Source organism: Ochotona curzoniae, unplaced genomic scaffold, assembly GCF_017591425.1.
Source record: "Ochotona curzoniae isolate NIBS_2020 unplaced genomic scaffold, NIBS_Ocur_1.0 scaffold_2587, whole genome shotgun sequence".
NCBI lineage: Eukaryota > Metazoa > Chordata > Mammalia > Lagomorpha > Ochotonidae > Ochotona > Ochotona curzoniae.
In genome coordinates this window covers 1,658,397-1,680,235 of record NW_024467096.1, presented here as the reverse complement: position 1 = coordinate 1,680,235, position 21,839 = coordinate 1,658,397, and the positions used below count along the sequence as shown (strand labels likewise).

General features: G+C 39.8%; 1 protein-coding gene across 2 annotated transcripts in view; it reads right to left on the bottom strand.

Moving 5' to 3' along the window:
- The window catches only part of SLC15A2 (solute carrier family 15 member 2), a 32,422-nt gene that overhangs the window by 5,543 nt on the left and 5,040 nt on the right, over nucleotides 1-21,839 (bottom strand). The window contains exons 4-18 of one of the 2 annotated variants that reach the window (XM_041002741.1): nucleotides 19,385-19,477; nucleotides 18,267-18,366; nucleotides 15,260-15,350; nucleotides 14,930-15,007; nucleotides 9,514-9,596; nucleotides 9,014-9,100; nucleotides 8,781-8,870; nucleotides 8,659-8,703; nucleotides 7,419-7,451; nucleotides 5,652-5,740; nucleotides 3,748-3,829; nucleotides 3,085-3,219; nucleotides 1,805-1,969; nucleotides 1,604-1,650; nucleotides 83-193 (exon numbers count right to left, since the gene is read on the bottom strand). In XM_041002741.1, the coding sequence (XP_040858675.1) occupies nucleotides 83-193; nucleotides 1,604-1,650; nucleotides 1,805-1,969; nucleotides 3,085-3,219; nucleotides 3,748-3,829; nucleotides 5,652-5,740; nucleotides 7,419-7,451; nucleotides 8,659-8,703; nucleotides 8,781-8,870; nucleotides 9,014-9,100; nucleotides 9,514-9,596; nucleotides 14,930-15,007; nucleotides 15,260-15,350; nucleotides 18,267-18,366; nucleotides 19,385-19,477 (1,329 nt within the window). The remainder of the gene's footprint in view (nucleotides 1-82; nucleotides 194-1,603; nucleotides 1,651-1,804; nucleotides 1,970-3,084; nucleotides 3,220-3,747; nucleotides 3,830-5,651; nucleotides 5,741-7,418; nucleotides 7,452-8,658; nucleotides 8,704-8,780; nucleotides 8,871-9,013; nucleotides 9,101-9,513; nucleotides 9,597-14,929; nucleotides 15,008-15,259; nucleotides 15,351-18,266; nucleotides 18,367-19,384; nucleotides 19,478-21,839) is intronic. The other variant, XM_041002742.1, reaches the window with a different exon arrangement.

Sequence of the window (21,839 nt, the reverse complement as noted above, 5' to 3'; positions counted from 1 at the left end):
CCTGAGGTATCTAAGTCCCCTACTAAGAGCATTTTAAAGCCAATGTTGACAAAATAAAAGGTCCCCAAGGTCATGCTCTTACTCTCCTCTTTGAACAGTTCTGTAAGCAGACACACCATAGTTTTCGCCAACATTGAGAGAGGAATCTGTACCCAAGGAGATGTTGACATTTTCATGCAAAGTATTAATAAACCTGAAGGCAAAGAGAACATTTATATATCAGACAAACACACACTTTTAATCACTATCTCCCCAGTGCCCAGAAGAGTGGCACATGGTATAAACTGTAAGCTAAATTAATGAATGAACTCACATATTAGAAGTAATTAGTAGTCTTAGTGCTCCTAACTTTGATCTTTCTGAAGTAATAACTTATAATCTATCACATCCTCACTTAGAGTCTACTTGGTTGGACACCATCATGATCATCCATGGAAATCTGAGTTTTCTTACTAGTCCGTCTTAGCTGCATAAGATTCCTCTTCCTCAGAATGGTGGAACTCATTGATTGTAACTTCACTAAGAAAAATATGGTAATTATCTATGTATATAAAGATACAGTTTTTTTATATATACATACATATATGAATTATAGTAGCATTTACATGTCTTGCCCTCTTACATGTGAAGTCCAATTTGATGTATGTAAAATTCAAGCTCCTTGCTCATAGCAGGCTATTATTGCCTGGGGATCTGCGGAAACCTTGGATTCAACTAGAACTATTTTTCTTTCTAGTCTTCTGAAATGGAACTCCTACATGCGTCCTCCTCAGGATGGTTTTTTTGTACATTTAGGATTTGATAGATTCAGTCGTGGTCTTTGGCCCAAGAAATGAGGACAATTCCCTTCAGAGTTATAATATTGATTTCTGGGTCTTATGTCAGCCTGTATTGAACTAGGAAATACCCCTTTCCAGGCCTCTGGCTCTCTGGCTGTCTGGCTCTGTGACTCTGGAATTTGGTTTTACTTATTACAAGCGATTTTATTTTTCTAAAGCATGTTCAAAAGCAGATCTTTGAAAGAATTCCATAATTGCATAAAATTTAGACTTTTCATGGAATTTTCCTCTAAAATGCTATCTCAGCAACAACTTTGATCTTGGTGGTCATGAGTATCTATTTTTCTAACTGCCCCTTGTTCTCTGGCAAGCTGATCAATATTATCTAAGGTCAGAACTAACATTTTTTATCCCAAATAAGAACTATTCTATCATTCACCAGTAGGCTAATAATAAAAATAATACTTTAAAATTAGAACTAGAAAAATTCAATTTTCAAAAATTAAGAGTTATTTTCTCATTTCTACAATTTCTCTTTGTGATGAAAGAGAAGAAACTATTCAGTTATTTCCCTGAGAACAAGCCAAGTAGGTAAAGTTCAGAAATAATGTATGCTGCAAAGCCTTGAGGGCAGCCATAAATCCACATGAGACAGCAAGCCTGTCTGCCTCTCACTGTGCTGGGAAATGCCTTCAGAAATCAGCACTCAGACACCCAGCAGATATTAGTCCTGTTCGGAACAAGTAGAATTAGAGGTGTGTTCATCTGAAGCTCCCAATATCACAAGAGACTCAAGATTCAATAGAAGAGAGTGTCGTTCAAACCTCACTGCTGACATCCCATTGGCTATTTCATTTTCCATAACCTTTACCTACAATAGAAGAAAGAAACAAGAGTACTTAGTTGACAAAAGGAGACTATAATCAGGAAATTTGGTCATCAGTCAGCTCTTTGGTGAGACATTGATGAACCAGTCCTCTTATATTGAGATAACAACTTGATATGAAGACAATTCTTCATCTTACCATCATGCTGGAGATATTTTTCCCATCTTCATGGATGATCAGACTGTACCAGTTTCTCTCCTCTACAAAATGCTCAGTGTAGACAGACAAGTTGTGGTAATTTAGGCGGAAGCTGAAATTTTGGCTTTTTGTTTTCAGGTGCATTTTGGAATAGTTGGGTGTTTTCTGTAGAAGAAAATATCTGTCACTCATTTTGTGCCCCAGCTTCAATATCACAAGTTCACAGCATTCCAGAGAAGGTACTTCATCAGATGTTAGTAATTCTTTTCTTTTTAAAGATTTTTTTAAAGATTTTAACTGATTGTTTTGTTTACATTAAAAGGACACACACACACGCACACACAGAGTGAGAGATCTCTTCCATCTTCTGGTTCACTCCCTAAATGGCCATAATGACCAGGGCTGGGCTAGGCCAAAGTCAGGAGCCTGAAACTCCACTTGAATTTTTCATGTGGGTGGAGGGGGCCCAGAATTTTGACCTATCTTGTATTGCTTTTCCAGGTACAACAGCAGGGAACTGAAAGTAAGTGAAGCAGCTGAGACTTGATTGGGTCCCATATTGGATGCTAGCACTGCAAATGGTGGCTTAACCTGTTGTTCCACAGCACTGATCCCAAATAATTTCTTTCTTTAATCTAGTTATTTAATTTCTTTCTTTTTCTAAAAGATTTATTTTATTTTTATTGGAAAGGTGGATAAACAGAGAGGAGAGACAGAGAGGAAGATCTTCCGTCCAATGATTCACTCCCCAAGTGAGCACAACAGCTGATGCTATGCCGGTCCAAAGCCAGGAGCCTCTTTCAGGTCTCCTACGCAGGTGCAGGGGCCCAAGGCTTTGGGCCATCCTCGACTGCTTTCCCGGGCCACAGGCAGGGAGCTGGATGGGAAGCGGGGCCGCTGGGATTAGAACCGGCACCCATATGGGATCCTGGGCGTGCAAGGAGAGGACCTTAACCACTGCGCCACCGCGCCGGACCCATAGTTATTTAATTTCTAGGGATCTTTTATAGGAAGTCATTAAAGGCATGCATAAAGACTTAAGAATGTTCATTATAGTATTATATATAACAATAACATGAAAACAGAAAATCATTAAATAAACTTGTAAACAAATCATAAGTAAATCACATATAGGATAGTTCATTACCTACTCAATAGATTATGTTCTTAAAGATTATCTAAGGACATGAGAAAAAACTTATGGTACCACTAATATTGTGAAAAAAATCAAGGTCAATATAGCAAACAGAATTAATCATTCACTCAGATCCATACCTTACCTGAAAGGATTTGATGGACTCTACCCACAGAGAATTATTCTCATTTCCCAGCACTGTCACCTTCACCTCATCATCTGCCAGGTTCAAGACTTGTAGGAAAATCTCCTGAGGACCTGGCTGGGATGGGGCCATTTCCTTAGGTAGGACAGAGAGCAATATCAGAATCACCGAGCTATAAGAAGAATGCATACAGCCCCTGACAGTCCCTCTAACCAGAGGCCGCAGTTGCCCCTCTGAAGAGACTCTGGCTTCAAAATCTGGAAGACAGTTTGGAGGGGGAAGCACCAACACCAATGCCAGGTAACAAACTCTATGCATTTTGGACTCAGTTGTAGCCTCATACTTCATTCCCTACACGTGGCTATTCAATCTGCTAAAAGGAATTTGCTTGGTGTTCCTTAAAGAGCTGGCTAGATATCTTGGATATTCATGTTCTTCAATTTCCCTAAAATATTTTGAATCCCTTAGATGGGAAGTGGGCCTCATTTTGCATTGCTGCTCTTTTCCTGTATACACTTGTTTATTGCAAATGCTGACTACACATCCGCTTTCTATAAACCAGGCACTATGCCAGAACCAGGGATTCAAGATGAAACCAGTCAGAAGAGTGAATAAGAAAGATACAGTGCTACCCTCACAGGCTTTAAGGTGTGTTGAACTCACGTTTATTTTTATTTCTACAGCTGCTGCAGCTGCAAATGCCAGGCATGCTAAGATCATACCAACAGCCATTTTCCTGAGTGATCTGCAGAGAAAAGGAAGTGGTCATTATACCTAAACTCCACATTCTAGAGAATAAAGTCTAAGCTCCTGAAACTCCTATTAAAGATTTTTCCCCTGATTTGGTCCTAATTACTTTTCAAAGTATTCCTAGCACTCTATTTAATATATCCTTCTTCCTCTTTTTTTTTTCTTAAAGGAGATTCATTTATTTTGGGGAGGGGGGTGAAGTAGATTTACAGAGAGACGGAAGGAAAGATTTTCCACCCACTGATTTATACCCCAAATGACTGCAACAACAGCTAGAGGTGAGCTGATCTGAAGCCAGGAGCCAGGAGCTTTCTCTGGGTCTCCCACGGAGGTACAGGGTCCAAGTACTTGGGCAGTTCTTTACTGCCCTCTCAGGCCATAACCAGGGAGCTGTATGGGAAGTGGAGAAGACTGGACATGAATTGGTGCCCATATGGGATGCTGGTCCTTGTAGGTGGAGGATTAGTCACTTGAGGCATCATGCCAGCTCCACTTTCTCCTTCTACTTAACTCATACTGAATTGCTCTCTTGGTAATGCACCACATTTTCTCACTTCTATTTTTGTTTATGATTGTTTCTCCATTGATTATATCACCATACCAAAAGTAATAGCAACACAAACAGATGTACTGAACATTTGCCACATGGTATATGCTGTATATTCTTTCCTTCATTTTCCTGTTCTTAAAGATTTATTTATTTTTATTTGAAAGGCATATTTCACAGAAATGAGGAGGAAAAGAGAGGGAAAAATCTTCTATCTACTGTTTTACTCCCCAGATGGAGCTGAGCTGAGCAGAAGCTGGAAGTCAGGAGCTTCTTCTGGGTCTCCTTTGTGAGCCAGGGTCCCAAGGCTTTGGACCATCCTCCACTGCTTTTCCATGTTATAAGCAGGGAGCTCTATGGGAACTGAAGCAGCTGGGACATGAACGGACACCCATATGGAATGCCAACACTTAAAGGTGGAGAGTTAGTCTCTTGAGTCATAGCATCAACACCATCATGTTCCTCCTAAGTAGTCTTTGTTGACCTTGGCAGCAGGAAAGACTACTTTCCTTCTCTGCTTCCCTAACACTTAACATGCTTCGTGTTACACTTAGTCTTGCAAATGCTACAACTCCCTTATTGAATAGTTTAACTCCTGAGGGAAAGAAGGCTTGGTCCTGAACTCCTTAACACCTGCTCAGAGAGTGAATAAATGACAAAAGGCCAGCGGAAAGTAGCAACATGGTCATCTCCTTACTGCCAAGATTAAATTACTATGAAGTAAGACATGAAAGGAGGCTTAAAATCCACCTCTATCGAACTTTACAAAGAATATACTTAATATTTTTATTTATAATAAAATAACTTGTACATTTCTATACAGGACAGGAAAATAGCAATAAATAGGAACAACTCTGTTCCCACTCTTTATTAATCTTGCATTTATTTCAAGGGGACAAAGGAGACTTAAAGGACTTAGTGTCATCAAGGGCTTTTTGGACATCTTTGAAAAGGTAATACTCATGGACCATGCAGCAAGTTGTTTTAGGAATCTAACCTCACAAACCACTGACTTTCCATGAATTCTAGGCCTATCCCTTTAGTATCACAAACTTAAGTTCACAGGACTGGTTTTGACATTCATTTATTAGATCTATCATCACACTTTTCAGTATTAATAAGCATTTAGTTGAACATGAAAAAACAGAAGCAGATAAATGATAAACCAAATGAATTGTTATTAAGTAGAAACATCCAAGTATAAAATCTTTATCAAACTGGGCAAAGACTGAATTTGCTTGAAGTAATAAGAGGCATGGTGAGCACTTACGAGAAGTTAATGCCACACTTGGAGATCAGACGATAAATGACAAGGTCAAACAGGGGGATGAAGATAAGAACCAGAAGAGGATTTAGTACCTGTAAAATCATGGTGAAAGGCATTCATTACAACTGTTGCTGATGTTATGTTATGGCTTTTAATTAGTCAGAACGATATTCTGCCAGCTCTGCTTTTAAACCGGAGATGGTCTTCCCAAGAAACTGTTGAATTGATCTGGACAATAAGATGCTGGACTCTATGCATGGTACATGCTTGCAATGAAAGAAGCATGACTGGATTTGAACTGTAATACTGCAATAAGGTGGAGTAATCCACCATGGGGGGAAGGTACGGGGAGGGGTTGGGGAACCTCAGAGTCTGTGAAATGATGTCATAAAATGAAATGCAAAAAAAAAAAAAAGGCATCCATTACAAGTATTCTTGTATTAGAAGTGTGAGCAGGTGCTGCCATTTAGTATGTGGCTCTTTCTCATTTTCACATAGTCTTTCATCTTAGTAAATAAGAACAATTCTGCATTTCCAAGTTCATTTACACCAACCACTCACTTACACATACCTTACCTACCACATGAGTTTCCACACATTCCAAGGGACAAGTTTCATTCTGAGTCCATTTTTCCTGCCCATCAAATTGGGAATTCTTTCAAACTGTTTTAACTTGTCTTTTGTAGTTTCACAGACTCAGGTAAAAGTGTCACATCCAAGAGAAAGAATAGTTGAATAAGGGGCTATAAAATGAATGAGGGGCAGGGCATTGTTGCATAGCAGTTAAGCTTTAAGCCATTGTTTGGGACTCCTGCTTCCTATACTGAGGCCCCTGGGTTCAAGTCCTGACTCTGCTTCTGCACCAGCTTCCTGCTGTGTACCTCTGAGAGGCAGCAGGTGATTTGGATCCTTGTCATTCACAGGGAGATCTTGGTGGACTTCTAGATTCTTGACTTTGGCCGGTCCAGCCCCGGCTGTGGCGGACATTTAGAAAATGAACTAATGAATGGAAGATATGTATGTGTGTGTGAGTCTATCCGTCCGTTTTGCTATCTCTCCCCATTACTGTGTCTTTCAAAAAAAATTTTTTTAAAGGAACCAGGAGTTACCAATAAAAAGCAATTCTTACTCCATTGTACACACAACACAGCCTTATATCTTAGACAATATTCCCATTATGCTACCTCAGCATGGAAAGAAATCTAATGCTTACACTTTACCTGTGAGCCCAAATCTCACTCTCCCTGGCGTTGGGCAGGAGCTAATTTTCAGCAAGGAATGTGAAGGAGAACTGTGGGACTTAAAGAGGATGTTTTCACTTTCATGCTTGACTTTCCTCCACATAGGAGAAAAATATCAAAATGTGGCTGTTGGAGCAAATATTTGTCCCAGCAGTTAAGATGCCCGTTCAGGTGCTTGTGTCTCACAGCATAGTGCCTGGGTTCAAATGCCTGCCTCTCCCTGACTCTAGTTTCTTGCACCTGCGGACCCTGGGAGGCAGTGGTGGCGACTCAAGCAACTGGGTTCCTGTAAATCACACACGAGAGCTGGATTGAGTTACTGCTAGTTTTTGCTTGGCTCAACCCAGATGCTCTGAACCAGCAGGCAGGATCTCCCTCTTTTGAAATTTTGACATTTTAATTTAAAAATTTTTAAGATGTTTAGAATTTTTTAAAATTTAAAAATGTAAGAGCTTGCTAGTCCTAATTCTACAGGCAGAGGTAGAGATGAGGAAGAAATATGTCCCATGGCTATAGGAAAAACACCTACCTGCATTTGGTCCGGTTGAAGCACAAAAAATCCCTGAAACATTGTAATGAATTATATTAAGATGGCAGCAGAGACAAGAAAAATCATAGATCACCAACCTTGCTGATTAGCAGGTAAGAGCTATACGAAAGAACAGTCATTGGATCTTTGGCCCACTATCTTGCTGGTAAGGGTATTTGGGGACTAGAAATAGATTTAGGATGGCTCTGGTTGTTTGCTAGATGTAAATGACATAAGAAAGAATATTATTTTCTGTGTACAGATTGAGTATCCCTTCAAAATACTTGGGACCAGAAATGTTGGGGGTTTTAAAATATCTACACATACAGAATGAGATATCTTCTCTTTGAACTCATTTGTTTTACATACGCTAAAGACAGGTAATTCAAATGATACTTTCAACCATTTTGTGAGTGAAATAATGTCTCATTGAACTGAATTTTCTATTTTCACATGAATGCTCAAACAGTTTGATATTTTGGAGCGATTTGGATTTTTGATTTTCAGAGTAAGGATGTTCAATTTGTACTATGCTTTGCTTCATGTGAGACACAACAGAGGTGGGGTGTTTTCATTCATCTCTGCAACTGTGGTTATAGGTGGTAATGGTGAAAAGGATAAAATGTCATGATTAGGATGGAGACTGCTTCCTTCTTGTGCATGGTGTTTCCATAGTAGACCACCCTGGGGAAATCCTACACAGTAAGGGGAAGGAACAGGTAACATCATGCCTGACAGACTCCAAATGGAGGGCAAACATGGTCCTGTTATCACCCCACATTATCTGCAGAACTGCAATATAGTCATCTTTATTTGTGTGGATCAAAGAATAGAAATTGGAAGAAGAGAAAATAACTCTTCCACTTCTTCTGAATCCATATACAAAACATTCCACTTCTCACAGGTCCCCTGCTGAAATCTGCCTGAGAGATGGGACCAAATGTATAGTAACCCAATAGAATCTGTCCCTGCGGGGCCTTGGAATGGGTCACACAGAAGAAAATCACCATCCCAGGCCTGTGTCACTTCATTTGCTATCCTCTTAGAAAAAATTCCCATTCTTATTCTAACTTCTAAAGACAACATTTTGGATTTAATTTGTAGACTAACTTTCCTTATTCTTTGTGTACTTAGGGCCTTTAGGTTAAATGCACATCTCTAGCTCTGAAGTTAGATTTCAGGCAAAAATACAAATAAACGATTGTTGCCACAATGTGGATGAAAAGCCTCTTCTACTCACCAAGTTCCTATTCATCTTAGTGGCTTGCAAAGTCCATCTGGAACCCTAGTACAGAAAATACTACTATGAGAAATCCCTTTCCTGTGAGAGGGAAGTGGGTAAAATCAGGGGTAGCTTCTTACCTGTTGATCCAAAAGAGCCCAGAACATGGGCAATGGGATATAAAGGAACAGGACCCTGGTCAGTCTCTTCACATCCGTAATGAGCTGCTCCTGTAAGCCAGAAGGAAAGAACAGCAGAATTGCCAGAAGTGTCACACATGGTTTTCTTGCTGAGAGCAGACAAAGAGTGGGTCAAGTGTGCCAGAATCCATTTCAAAGACTCCATGGGAGGTGTTTCTGAAGTTTCAACTCACTGGGTATTTCTCAGCTGCCCAGTCCAGCCAGTGCTGTCGCTTTGGAATGTCCTCAGAACGATTCTTGAAGCGGTTGGAAATGGCAAACTATGGCAGAGCAAAGACATCAAGGGAGAGACAAACAGAATGTCTCCTGCTTTATGCAATTCATCATTCTTTTCCTTAAACACATATACTTCTAGTAACTTCCTCCATCTCTGATCTCATCAAACACAGAATTTCAGAACATTTAAGACAGAATTTTTATTTGTTCTTATATCCTGCAGGCATCTTCTTTATTTCTGAAAACTTTTGTCAATTTAAAGGAAACGATTACTTTTTAGACTTAATGGTTAAATAAAAGCAGAAAGGAAGAGCAATTACCCTCAACCTGTCAAATGCCTAGTAATGGATAAGAGGTTTTTGAGAAAAGATATACAGCCATGTTTGCTCCCATACACTCTGGAGAGCACCTCTCCCCTACTGATGGAAAAGGGCAGGTAGACAACTCAAAGACTTACCCAGATACATTTGGCAACTCCAGCCACTATGTTTCCTTCAGGAGGTGGTTTTCTGTACATTTTGCTTCCCATCACAAAGACAACTGCAGTTGATACACAAAGTGCTTAGCTTCTCATTCAGCAAGTTCAGTGTCAGTGCTAAGGACAGACAGCTGGACTATAGGACTGACCGGCAAATCTTACCAACAAGGAATTGAGACTATCTGACTTTAGAATGATAAAAATTACAGAGGCCAAGAGAAGATGAAATACTCCAATGTTAAGAGAGAGATCTATTGAGAGTTTCCCGTAATCACAGACATAGAAATCATCTTTGGCTTCTCATTCTTCTACCTCCATCTCTGTAGCTGATATGTTACCAAATTTCAATGATCTTCCTTTGGTGTTTTTCCCACTTACTCTTCTTCTTCCTTTTTAACCCTTTCCAATGCTATCATTCTTGTTCAGGACTTTACAATTTCCATTTTTAAAAAAATAAATCTTTTTGAATATTTGTTTATTCTATGTGAAAGTTTGAGTTACAGGAAGGAGAAAGAGAGGAAGAAGAATGAAAGACATGCTCCATCCACTGGTTCACTCCCCAAATGGTCCCAGTAGCCAGAACCCAGCCAGGAGTCTCCTCCAGGTCTCTCACATGGGTGAGGAGCCCAAGCACCTAGACTATCCTCCACTGCTTTCCCAGGCACATCAGCAGGGAGCTGAGGTGGAAGTGTAGTAGCCAGGACTTGAACTGGTACACATATGGAATGCTGGCACCTTAGGCAGAGGATCAGTCCATACACCACTGCACTGGCCCCAAGACTTTACAATTTCTATCCTGGTTTATGAAAATCCTGGTAACTAACCAGCTTCTCTTTTCCTAGTCCCTGGCTTTCTTCTTTTCCAGGTCTAACTAATGAATTCAAAGTACCAGGAAAGCTTTTCCCAAATTCACTATTATCTCACTGATTCTTATTATCACTGTCATCTAATGAAGATCTAGCATCATATTTAATTATTAAGAATGTCATATGCTTAACTAATTTAGCCTAGCAAAATGTATGTGCCATCTCTGTTTCACCCAATTAGAAACTGAAGACTTTTCAACTAGAAAGTTCCAGAAGCTACACTTCTCACCTAAGCCCTACTTGATTTAAAAAGTCAGATTTCTTAATGTCCACAAAGCATCACACACTATAGTAGACACTGGTTGGAATACAGTGAAAAAGACATGCCTCTTGCCTTCAAACACCTCAACTTACCATTCCCCATTTTCTGTCATGTTTCTTCTTATGGTGCCCTCTTCTCTGACTGCCATCCATCATTCCTGGTTTTATACTTCTCTGCTGTGCTAGTTCTAGTCTTGATATTATATTGTTTCCCTTAATTCCTATTTCTGTTCAATCACATCCCCACAGTTACCTATAAGTGAATTTTTTTTTTTTTTTAGTTTTTCTTCCATCTTCCAAATTAGTAGTATTAAATTAGTTTTACTTTTGCACCTGCCTCACTGGGGTTTTTTTTTTAAGTTTATGCTGTTTAATTAAAATCAGTGGAGAGGCTCTACCCTGGTTCTCTCCCAAATTTGCTTCCTTCCTTAACATATTTCCCAGCTCCAAAAGAGGCCCGTCTAGTACACCCTTTGCAAAAGATGACTTTCTCAGTGACCAGTAGCATCTTCCAAAGCCCTTAAACACCAGAACTCACAAACCACCTTAATCTTCTCTCTCTTAACTTTCTAATTTCACCATTCCTCAGGTTCATACTATCACTTTTGTTTTTGTTTTTGTTTCCCAGAAGTTTCTACAAATTCTTTACCCACAAACCCTTCTTACTGTTTATAGAAACAATACCTTGGCAACCATGTGAAAATCAATCCAGACAAGAAGACTTGGGATGAAAAATAAGCTGCTCCTGAACCTAACAGTGACCCTAGAAAGATGCTGGATGCATCAAGAATGCTGGCTGTAGCAGTGTGACAAGGAGTGATAAGGGAAAATGTATATGAGTAACTTGACACTTAAGTCACACTTAACTAAGGGAGACAAGTAGAAAAATTTAGTGTCTTAATGCTCTCTGTCCTCTAATTGATGATGTCACCTTTACACAAAGGAAATAGGAAACCATTCTGATGAAAACTCCCTCAACTTCTTGCTATCAAATGCATTAATTCCTGTAGTCACCCAGACCTTATCCTTATAGATGAGGTGTTCCGTCCTCTTCAGGCCTAATGTTTCATGTGTACTTTCATACATTCATTTTGCATCTTTAGACTCTTTTTCTACTGGATTGTTCCCGATAAGGTAAAAGCATGCTCAGGATTCTCTCCTGAAGCTGTACCACTTTCAGATACACATACGTACATTCTGTTTCATTTTCAAACATCTTTCTACTTCCCAAGCTACTTCAATCTTCAGCCTCTGATATAACTATGTCAAGACATTTTGGTGGCTATATTTTATGGACATTTTTCATTTTTCTCTCAATTGCTCACTCAGTTTGTCACACTGAACAATCCCCTCCTTCAACTCTCTTATCTAACATGGCACTAAAAGCACTTTTGTAATTCCTTCATAATTTTATTTGTGGGTTTTCTTTTTTTGCTAGTGTGCTTTGGGACTTTGTTCTGGACCCTCTCATTACCTCGTTCTTATTACCCCTTAGTTTTGTCTAGTGTCAATATTTAATTGCTTATTATGTAGATTAATAGCTCCATATTATATTTAGAGCCCCCAAGTGTCTTCTGGATTTTAAACCAATGCTTCCAAACACACACATTTGGTAACTACAATTAGATGCTCAGAAGACAGGTAAAATGCAACATGTTCAAAACAAAGTTCATCACCATGACCTAAAGCCTGTACTCCCCCACTATCCCAGATGATGATCCATCTACTCAGCTGCTCAACTCAGGATCCCACTTTCTTTTTTTATAATGATTACATGGTTGATCAGGGTGGGGAGGATCGAGGTATAGGGAAAATTGGGTGAAAATAGACATTGCTTCCAAATTATCTATTTCTTCTTGTTGTTCCTGGGGGGAGGGGAGAGACAAAGTGGGAAACCACTCATGGCTTTCCACATGTCTCAGTACCCAGGGATGAAGAACCACCATTTCATATCAACCCAGAGTCTCAGTGTGTACATATTCTGAGGGTTCTGTCCAAGTGGTTTGGATAATTCTGAAATGTTGCCAATTTTACTGACAGAATCCCATTTCTAATCTTCGTTGACCCTCTCCCTTATCTTATACATTCAATCATAACAAGATTTGCTAATTCAGTGAGGTGCTCAACTTGAGTCCATAGTTCAAGGGAGGGCCAAAATATTTCATAATCAATGCACAATATCACCCTTGCTTCACCCTCAACTCGATCCTCTCTACACTGTAGAAACATTATTGAAATAATAAAACTCTGGCAATCTCTGTCTTTATAATAAAATTCTAATTCCTTAGCATCTTAAGAGGCCCTTTGTTATCTGGCTTCTGCCAGTCTTTCCTCTTTAAGTTTGTTTCCATTTCAAGTAATCAGAATTCCTTCAAGATCTTTGAATAGGTCATTCAATCTCAATTTCTCCCAGAAGCCACATCCTCGTTCTGCGTCACTTAGAATACTTTCTTTGATGAATTGCTATTCTTACTTTTGTTTTTTCTTAGAAATTATTCCTTCAGGAAATCTTCTATGACCCTCAAAGTATGAATCGGACATCCCTGTTACATGTCTTCATAACTCTCAATTTCTCCAGTTGCAACATGGGCCATAGTATGTTGCACATTCAAGCAAAGTCGCCTGTCATCCTCTTTCTACTGAACTGCAAAAGATCAATGAGAATACAAATTGTTGCTGTATAATACTGGTGAGAGTCCAGTACCTGGCAAAGAACCTGACACACAATAGGCTTCTTAAATAAATATTTGCTTCATAAATAAGTGAATAAAAAATAAATTAACGAATTGAATTACAGTGCATGTCCAGAGACTTGAGTTATATATTAACAACTAGGAAACCAAGGCAGCTGACTAATAATGACAACGAGCACTTACTTCCATTTCATAATTTACAAAACCTTCCACCTACAACATCTCTTTGAATTTTTATTATTACTTTGATATGCTAACATTATGAGTGTGTAATGATCTAGATCAAGAGACATACGGCAAATTGTTGGGAGAATCAAGAAAAGATTGGGGAAATACCTGGCTTTGAAGGGAGAAGGAGCCAGGGAACACATTAGGAAAGGTCCCCTGTAGTATGGTTCTTTGAATTTGGGAACTCTACCTATGATTGCCAGCCCTGATGGTAGAAAATAATCAGACTGAACACTGGGTTTGTGGACTGTTTTTTCTCTCTCTCAAGCTTTTTTCAGTGTTTGGGACTGGATAGCTTCCAAGAGGGGGTGTCGTCCTGAAGTTAAGGGTGAGAACATGTTTCCAGGTCAATAGTTAGAAACAATCAAACCCAAGTTTCCTCCGGGCCAGTTAAACCAAGTAGCCCACACATCTCCCTTCTCTGCAAGATTGTGTTCTCAGTGGTGAATAGAATGCCACTTAATCAAAGTTACATTAGTTTCTATTTATCCAGTCCTCTGACTCTGTTCAAGGACAAACTCCTTGAGAACATTGCAGGACAGGGTAGAACTACTAGGTAGTTAAACGTAAAAGCTGCTTGCAAGGGACTAGGAAAGCCTGCCTGTGACACATCCCTTAGGGATGCTGATTCCTGGCTCAGCTGCTCCACTTTTGCTCCAGCTCCCTGCTTAATGTGTCTGAGAGAGCAGCTGAAGAAGGCCTGGGTGTTTGCACCCCAACCACCCACGCAAGGAGACTGGGATGAAGATCCTTGCTCCTGGCTTCAACCTGGCCCAGCACTGGCTATTACGGCCAACTGCAGAGTGAATCAGCAGATGGAAGATCTCACCCCCTCTCTCTGTACCTTTGACTTCAAAAAATAATAATTAATAAATCTCTTTTAAAAACTCAGAGAATTGAGACTATGTTCAAATTACCAGATAAACAGGTATCAGATGATATAAGCTAGTTAGAGAGACACGGAAGTAATTATCTTACTCTTTCCCTACATGTTGTAGGGAAGCACCGTGGATCTCAACCTTTACACGCATTAGAATGATCTAAGATACTTTAGAAACTCTAGAAGTTCACACCCTTGATTATTCCTACCTGTGGTTCCAAGATAGTATTTTTTTTTTAGGCTAGCCAAAAAACATATTAGTTGTGTAACTTTGTGAACTTTTCCTCTTTTGATGGTTTCTGATTTCATTCAGAACTTACCTCCAAAATCAAGGGAAAATTCCTACAACAAACAACCTAATATAGTTAGGGTGAAGACTGAATACAGCTTGTTAAAGTTCCTACATGGTGTTATTCATGTGGCAAGCCTCAGGGATTATTTATTTCCTTTGAACAATTTAAACTTACCCAGTGCTATCACCATGAGCAATCCTGGAACTCCAAAAGCCAGTGCATAACAGTCTTCCCCAAAACACTGCACATCTCCTGAAGAAAATGGAGATGAAAGCGTCACCTTGCTTCCTTGTGGTTCTTATCCAACAATGTTGGGTTCTTGAGGTCACAGACATAGCCATCCTTTTCCCTTCCCTCCCCCAGCCCATAAACCCTCATTTGGGTCAGATAAATTAAGACTAAAAGAAGTTCTCACAGGCTTCCAAGCCCAAAAAGACTTGAACAGCTCTTTGGCTGTTGACTGTCCATGGCCTCATACAGGGATACTTGGGAAATAATTCTGACCTCTTAGCATGGGTGTGATAAATGTGGAAATCAAGCTCCCCGCATTGATGGCAAGGTAGAAGCCAGAGAAATATCTAGTCCGTTCCTCTGCCTGAAACACACAAGATAAAGCATCAGTGCAATGGACCTCTTGACTCAATCACAACCCATGATCACACACACAGCTGAGATATATACCAAAGGGCAGATTCAGATATCACCTCTGTGGTATCTGAACATTGTATTAGATATGATGGTTTAACACCTGTGCAAAATCATGGCTGGATGACTCCAAACTGTTACCCATTTTTGACACTCAGTGTAAGCTGCTTCAACGTTCCTCTAACCCTTTACTTCAGTAAAGATGGTCAGCCTGTTCTCAAGGCCACTACTGTCTACCACATATATTGGTTCTCATCTCAATTGTAATGACTTTGCATTAAAACGACTGTTTCTTTTAGTTAGTTGTGAGTTACTTTGGGGCAAAAATTATATTTTATTTGTTCTGTAATTTCTAGCTCATCAAACAGCATCTGACATATTATTGAATATATGAGTTAAGTGAATTGCTTGAGTTAAATGGTAGCCTTTGCAGGAGTATACGGCAGGTAAAGGACCAGGACATAGGACAGTACAATAAAATGTTGACCAATCAGGACAGTTCAATTAACACTTAAGGGAAATTACTAGAAAGAAATAAAAGAAAATAAGTAGGTACAGAACTGGTGCGTAAGGGCCAGCACTGTGGTGTAGTGGGTAAACCCACTGACTGCAATGCTGGCATCTCAAACAGGTGCCTGTTAGATTCCTGGTTGCTCCACTCTTGATCCAGCTCCCTGAGAAAGTAGTGGAGGATGACCCAAGTTCTTGGATTTCTGTACCCACGTGGAAGACCCAGAAGAAGCTTCTGGGTTTGGCCTGACCCAGCAGGGCTATTGCAGACATTTGGGGAGTGGACCCACAGGTGTAAGATTTCTCTTTATCTCTCCCTCTGTCTTTACCTTTCAAATAAATAAAATAAATCTTTAAAGAAACAGTGGTTGGCAGAGGAACCTATTTGGCATAATGGGTTAAGCCACCTCTTGCAGCACTGGCATTCCGTAAGGATGCCAATTAAGTAACATGTCCTGGTTGCTCTACTTCTAAGCCAGTTTCTGCTAATGTTCCTGGGAAAGCAATGGATGATGACCCAAGTCCTTGGGCCTCTGCTACGCACAAGGGAGACCCAGAAAAAGCTACAGACTCCTAGCTTCACCCTGGCCCTGCTGTTCCATTCCTCAGTCATTGCAGCTATTTGGAGAGTGAATCAATGGATGGAAAATCCCTCTCCTCCTACCCCTAGTCACTGCAACTCTGGCTTTCAAATAAATAAAATAAATCTGTTTTTAAAACTGGCAGAAGCGTAGAGGTGGAATTGTCCTGTTAATTGAAATATCAACAATTGGAACATGAAACAATTTTTAAATAAATTTGCTAATGGTGACTTATTATGTACTATTGTGTTCAATTCTGGGACCTCAGATCTTTTTGAGGCACATTAGGATAATCAGTACTTGCCTGTTTTTTATTTATAGGATGTTTTGCTGCTTTTTCTGATTCCCATTTAGATAATACCTCTTCATCTGATTCATTTAGTCTGTTGGGCATTGAATTGCACTGAAGCAAAGGTTTACTGTTTCATCAGAGTCAGCATATATAAGTCTGATCTATGAACCGTTAGACAATCAAAAGTGTAAAATAATAAAATGGTTCAAGGGATAAGAGAAAGAGAGGAAAATGGGAAAGGACAGTAAGAAAGACAGAGAGCAGGTACTATGTCAGAGAGAGAATGGGAAAGGGAGAGACATGGAAAGATACCGCAACAGTATAAATTGCTGTAAAAGAGGGGCTAGATGCATTATGACAGACATTAAAGAAAATTGAGAGTGACAGAAGATGCTAGGAATGTTGGCTGATCTAAGAATAGACTATTCTTTCTCCTGTTTGCCATTGCTTCTCATCAAGGCCCATTTTTACCATATCCATATTACTTCACCACCTTCCCATCTACCCCCAACCTTGGACATTGAAAATGAAAAGCATTTAGGGGAAAAAAAAAGGAAAGGATCAATCTGGCAATTTATTCCATAGAAACTATTATTTTGTTTCAAGTGGTTATTTCTCCCTTCCATAGAATTTGAGAGCTGGAGATGCTTGAATCATTGCTACCATCCTACCATCATCACCTCCCATTCCTAAGTGTTCCCCAGAATTCTTGTTCAGTATCTCCAGTGAGACGGAACTACTCAGGGCTTCCAACTTGATCTGGAGTTCTTCCTTCCATCAAGAAAACAGCCAATTTCCTGTGACTTTCACTCATTTAGCTCATGTTTAATTACTGACATATTTCTAATGTCTACAGTGACTGGATAATACTGTCCTGGATTTTTTCTTCTTCAGGCTAACCATGCCTATTTTCCTCAGTTTGTCATTTTAAAATTTGCCTTTTAGGCCATCTACATCCCTGGATACTTTGCATTCAATATGTTTCAGTTTCTCTCACTGTTTTTTTTTTTTTAAATTTTATTTTTATTGCAAAGTCAGGTATATAGAGAGAGGAGGAGAGACAGAGAGGAAGATCTTCCATCCGATGATTCACTCCCCAAGTGACCACAACAGTCAGAGCTGCACTGATCTCAACCCAGGAGCCAGGAGCTCTTCCAGGTCTCTCACACAGATGCAGGGTCCCAAGGCTTTGGGCTGTCCTCCACTGCTTTCCCAGGCCACAAGCAGGGAGCTGGATGGGGAGCAGGGCTGCCAGGATATGAACCGGTGCCCGTATGGGATCCTGATGCATTCAAGGCGAGGACTTCAGCCGCTAGGCCACCACGCCAGGTCCAGTTTCTCTCGTGTTCATGACCAGAATCCTGCTAACAAATCTCCTCAGGATCTAATTAGCAGATTAATCCCAGCAGATGGCTGTCGGCCAGGTAACCCCTTTCAAGACCAACTCTACATTCTTGGAAACACAGAAAAACAGGACTCTTACATGTTTTTCTTCAAACTGGTCTCCACCAAAAGCTGCCACACAGGGTTTGATACCTCCGGTCCCCAACGCGATTAGACTAAGGCCGATCAGAGACAGGACTCTGAAATGGAGAGACAAGGATGCTCACCATGTTGGTACTAAACACAGCTGTAGAGATGCAGGGCTCTGAGGGAAAAGAGAATACACAAGGGCGAAGATCTGCTTCTTGTTTCTACCCTGTGTGCATTTGGCATTTTTCTTCTCTCCAGGAGGCATTCAAGAAGAGATGCTGGGCCCCTGTTGCTTGGGAAGATTTTTGTTTCTGCTGAGCTCAATTTACTCCTGTGTACACAGGGTAGAAGTAGATACTGGAGGAGCTCTATCTCATTTTACTCAAAAATGTCGCATCAATAGAGAGATCTTGTGGATCTTAATTCCACATGTTCTTATAAGCAGAAAACAAAATGCTCAAATTCATTGTAATAAACAGAAATGGTGTCAGTGAGTACAGATGGGACACCAATTAAGTAGGTTATTAATATCTATTCAATTTCAAAGAAAATTTCTAGCTGGTATGATAACCATGGTTATAGAAATAAGGATACATATGAATGTCCCCTGGAACAACTGATTTTTCTCTACTGGCTGAACTCTAAAACATTAGGATTCAACATCAACAGCGTCAGCAACCAGACTGCATGGAACTACACATAAATGGAAACATTCCTGGCTTGGAATATGAATTCTGTAATAGCTACAAGGAAATATTACAGAATTTTTTTAAATGTTGAAGAAATAGAAATGTATGAATTAAATCATAGATGAGGGAATATGGAAGGCGTGAAAGCTTTAGCTCTTCTTAAAGAAGCAGAAGCTTTCTAAGAAGATGACAACTAGGCGTTCTACAAGTCTTCACATGTCTAATTAAGTAAAACAAATATGCTCACACAAAGTAAGAAACTGTTCCACTGTTCAAATATTTATCCTCCTTAACCAATCTTGTAATTAAATTTACAATAGATCATTAAGTAAGGGGATGTCTCAGCTAAGAAAAGAGAAACTTGTCTGTTATTAATGTCCAAGGCATATACCTGCATAATAGTAGAAGGGTATTCAAAGCATCCCATGATTTTACTCACGTGTGCACCACTTTCCCCCCCAGTATTGGAAAAGCACTTAAGGACTTGATCACATGGCCAAGCACATACACCAAGGAGAGATAGACGATTGTCCTGGGGAGAGAGTTCAATCAATCAGTCTGTGTAATAGATTTTGAGTAATATAGACTCAAGGCACATAAATCTCTGAGTAAACAGAGGAGGAGGAAGAAAATGTACAGGACGAGAGTTCCCTGAGAAGTGTAAACAAAACCAATAATAATAAAGGAAGCAAACAGACTGGTCAAGGGATTACAATCTTCACTCATCATGTTTACTTCATGCTAACAGACATTCCCTTCAAATCCCTTCTCATATAGCCACTTGTCCTTCCTCCTCCTCACTCCTCATACACACACCGCACCCCTATTTTTTTTTATATATATATGGCAAGGACAGGGTGGGTTTATAGCAAGAGTAACGATGTTTTAAATTAGGAGAACCAGTAGAACTGCATGCTTTGACCTGAGCTGTTTATTCTAAGGAATGCCTTTTGCTCTGGAAAACAAGGGAAGTCAAGGACAAATTCCAAATGGAAATGGCACACAAAGAACTTCTCTAAGCTCAAACACTGGCAGGTAAAGAGCTCTCCAGTGCTGTGTGGGTTATCTGGACACAAGGGTTAATTGTAACCTGACTGTAGCTTTCTCATGGACAAGTTACCAAGTATAAGAAAAGAGAAGCCAAGGACTTAGGAAGTCCAGTGATAAAAGCGACACAGCTGGTAGAATTTGCTGTTTGTTTATTTTGTTTTGTTTTGTTTTTCTGAGAAACTTGATTGGCAAACAGAAGAGTAAAGAATTCGAATAAGGACCTGGAGATAAACACATCGAAATATGGCACATTACATTAATGTTATGTGCATTGCCACACCAGCCTCTTGACATATCAGTAGAATGCTAATATTGCAATGAATCTTGAAAATTATACATTTTATCTGTGTGATTTTGAGGCACTTAATGCAAATGTGGGATATAAAGAATGGAATGAAGTTACCAGAGAAGGGCTGGAGATAGCAGAAATGTCAGGATGTGCATTTCTCATTCTGAGTGTTAAATCTGCCAACATTGACCTCATTAAATGCCTTGAAGGGGCATACAACACAGGTAAGGATAGTGCTTTGGATAACTAATTCAGGACTAATTTAACATCAGGGTAAGGGACAGGCTTTATTATAGAGGCCTTGTAGCATCTTCTGGAGAAAAGTTGTCGATGCTGAAATTAAAAATATCTAGAGAGAAAAATGGAAAAACAAAAAGAAACAGGGAAACAAAAGACTAGTTATCAAGAAACCAAAAGATACTAGACCACTGGAAAACAAAACAGAGAATCTAATTTGGAATAGGAAAATCAGATCAGTATCCAATTGTTAGACTGAATGCACGGGAGACATATAAATGTTTCAAGGAGGAAAACAAGCAGTCTTTTGTATCAAAGACTTAGGAAATAGTTTAAGTAGGAAGCATGTAAGAAAGAAAGCTAACAGTCAAAAATTCTTTACTTACTATATGTTTTTAAAAATATTATTTGTTTCTTTGAAAGGCAAAGAGACAGAGAGCCCCTACCTACTGGTTCAGTACCCAAATGCCTGCAATAGCCAGGGCTGGGCCAAGCCACAGCATAAAGTCAGGCACCTGCTCCAGGTCTCCCATGTGGGTGGCAGGGACCCAACCACTTGAGCTACCACCTGCTGCCTGCCAGGTCATACACTACAGAAAGCTGGAATGGAGAACAGAGCAAGGAGCAGATCCTGGATGGCAGCTCAGATGTTTTGATATAGAGTGCAGGTGTCTCGAGCAGTTTTTTAATGACTGTGCTGTAAATGCCCACTCTTGGCAGGAAAAGGTTTATAGAACGAAAAAAAGAAGTTCAGAGATTCTTGGAAATCCTGCATTTGAAATAGGGTCACGAGGATTATTGTAATGTTAACCACGCGACTTGGAACTATTTTTGGTAGACTTGACCAATCCCTTAATTGTAGAAACCAGGAAACTGGACTCAGGGAGATCCAGTGACATTAGTAAAGTGAAATTTTAATTAGTAATGGGGTTAGGTCTGGAACTAACATAACCCAGCACTGCTTCAGTTTTATCAATGCAAGGATAGGTAGAAAAATGGAAGAGGAAAAAGGTACAAAATTTACTTTAGAATATCAAAAGCATTTGTAATAAGAGGGTAGGAACTGAGGAGTTTACATAGGGACTGAGGAAGAGTATGTGCAGTGAAGGTAGAGCACAGAGTTTCCATCCAGGCAAGCAGGTCACCTCTGATCAGCAGGAACAGTGGGGGTGCGAAAGGATAAACTGCAGACACACACAGAGACAAGGAAGGAAGTACGGAGAGGACAGACCAAGGCATAACTCATACACTGAGGACAGTGGTTATAAGCAATTGTCACGGTCGAGTACCTAACTTCTTAGGCATGGGTTACAGGAAT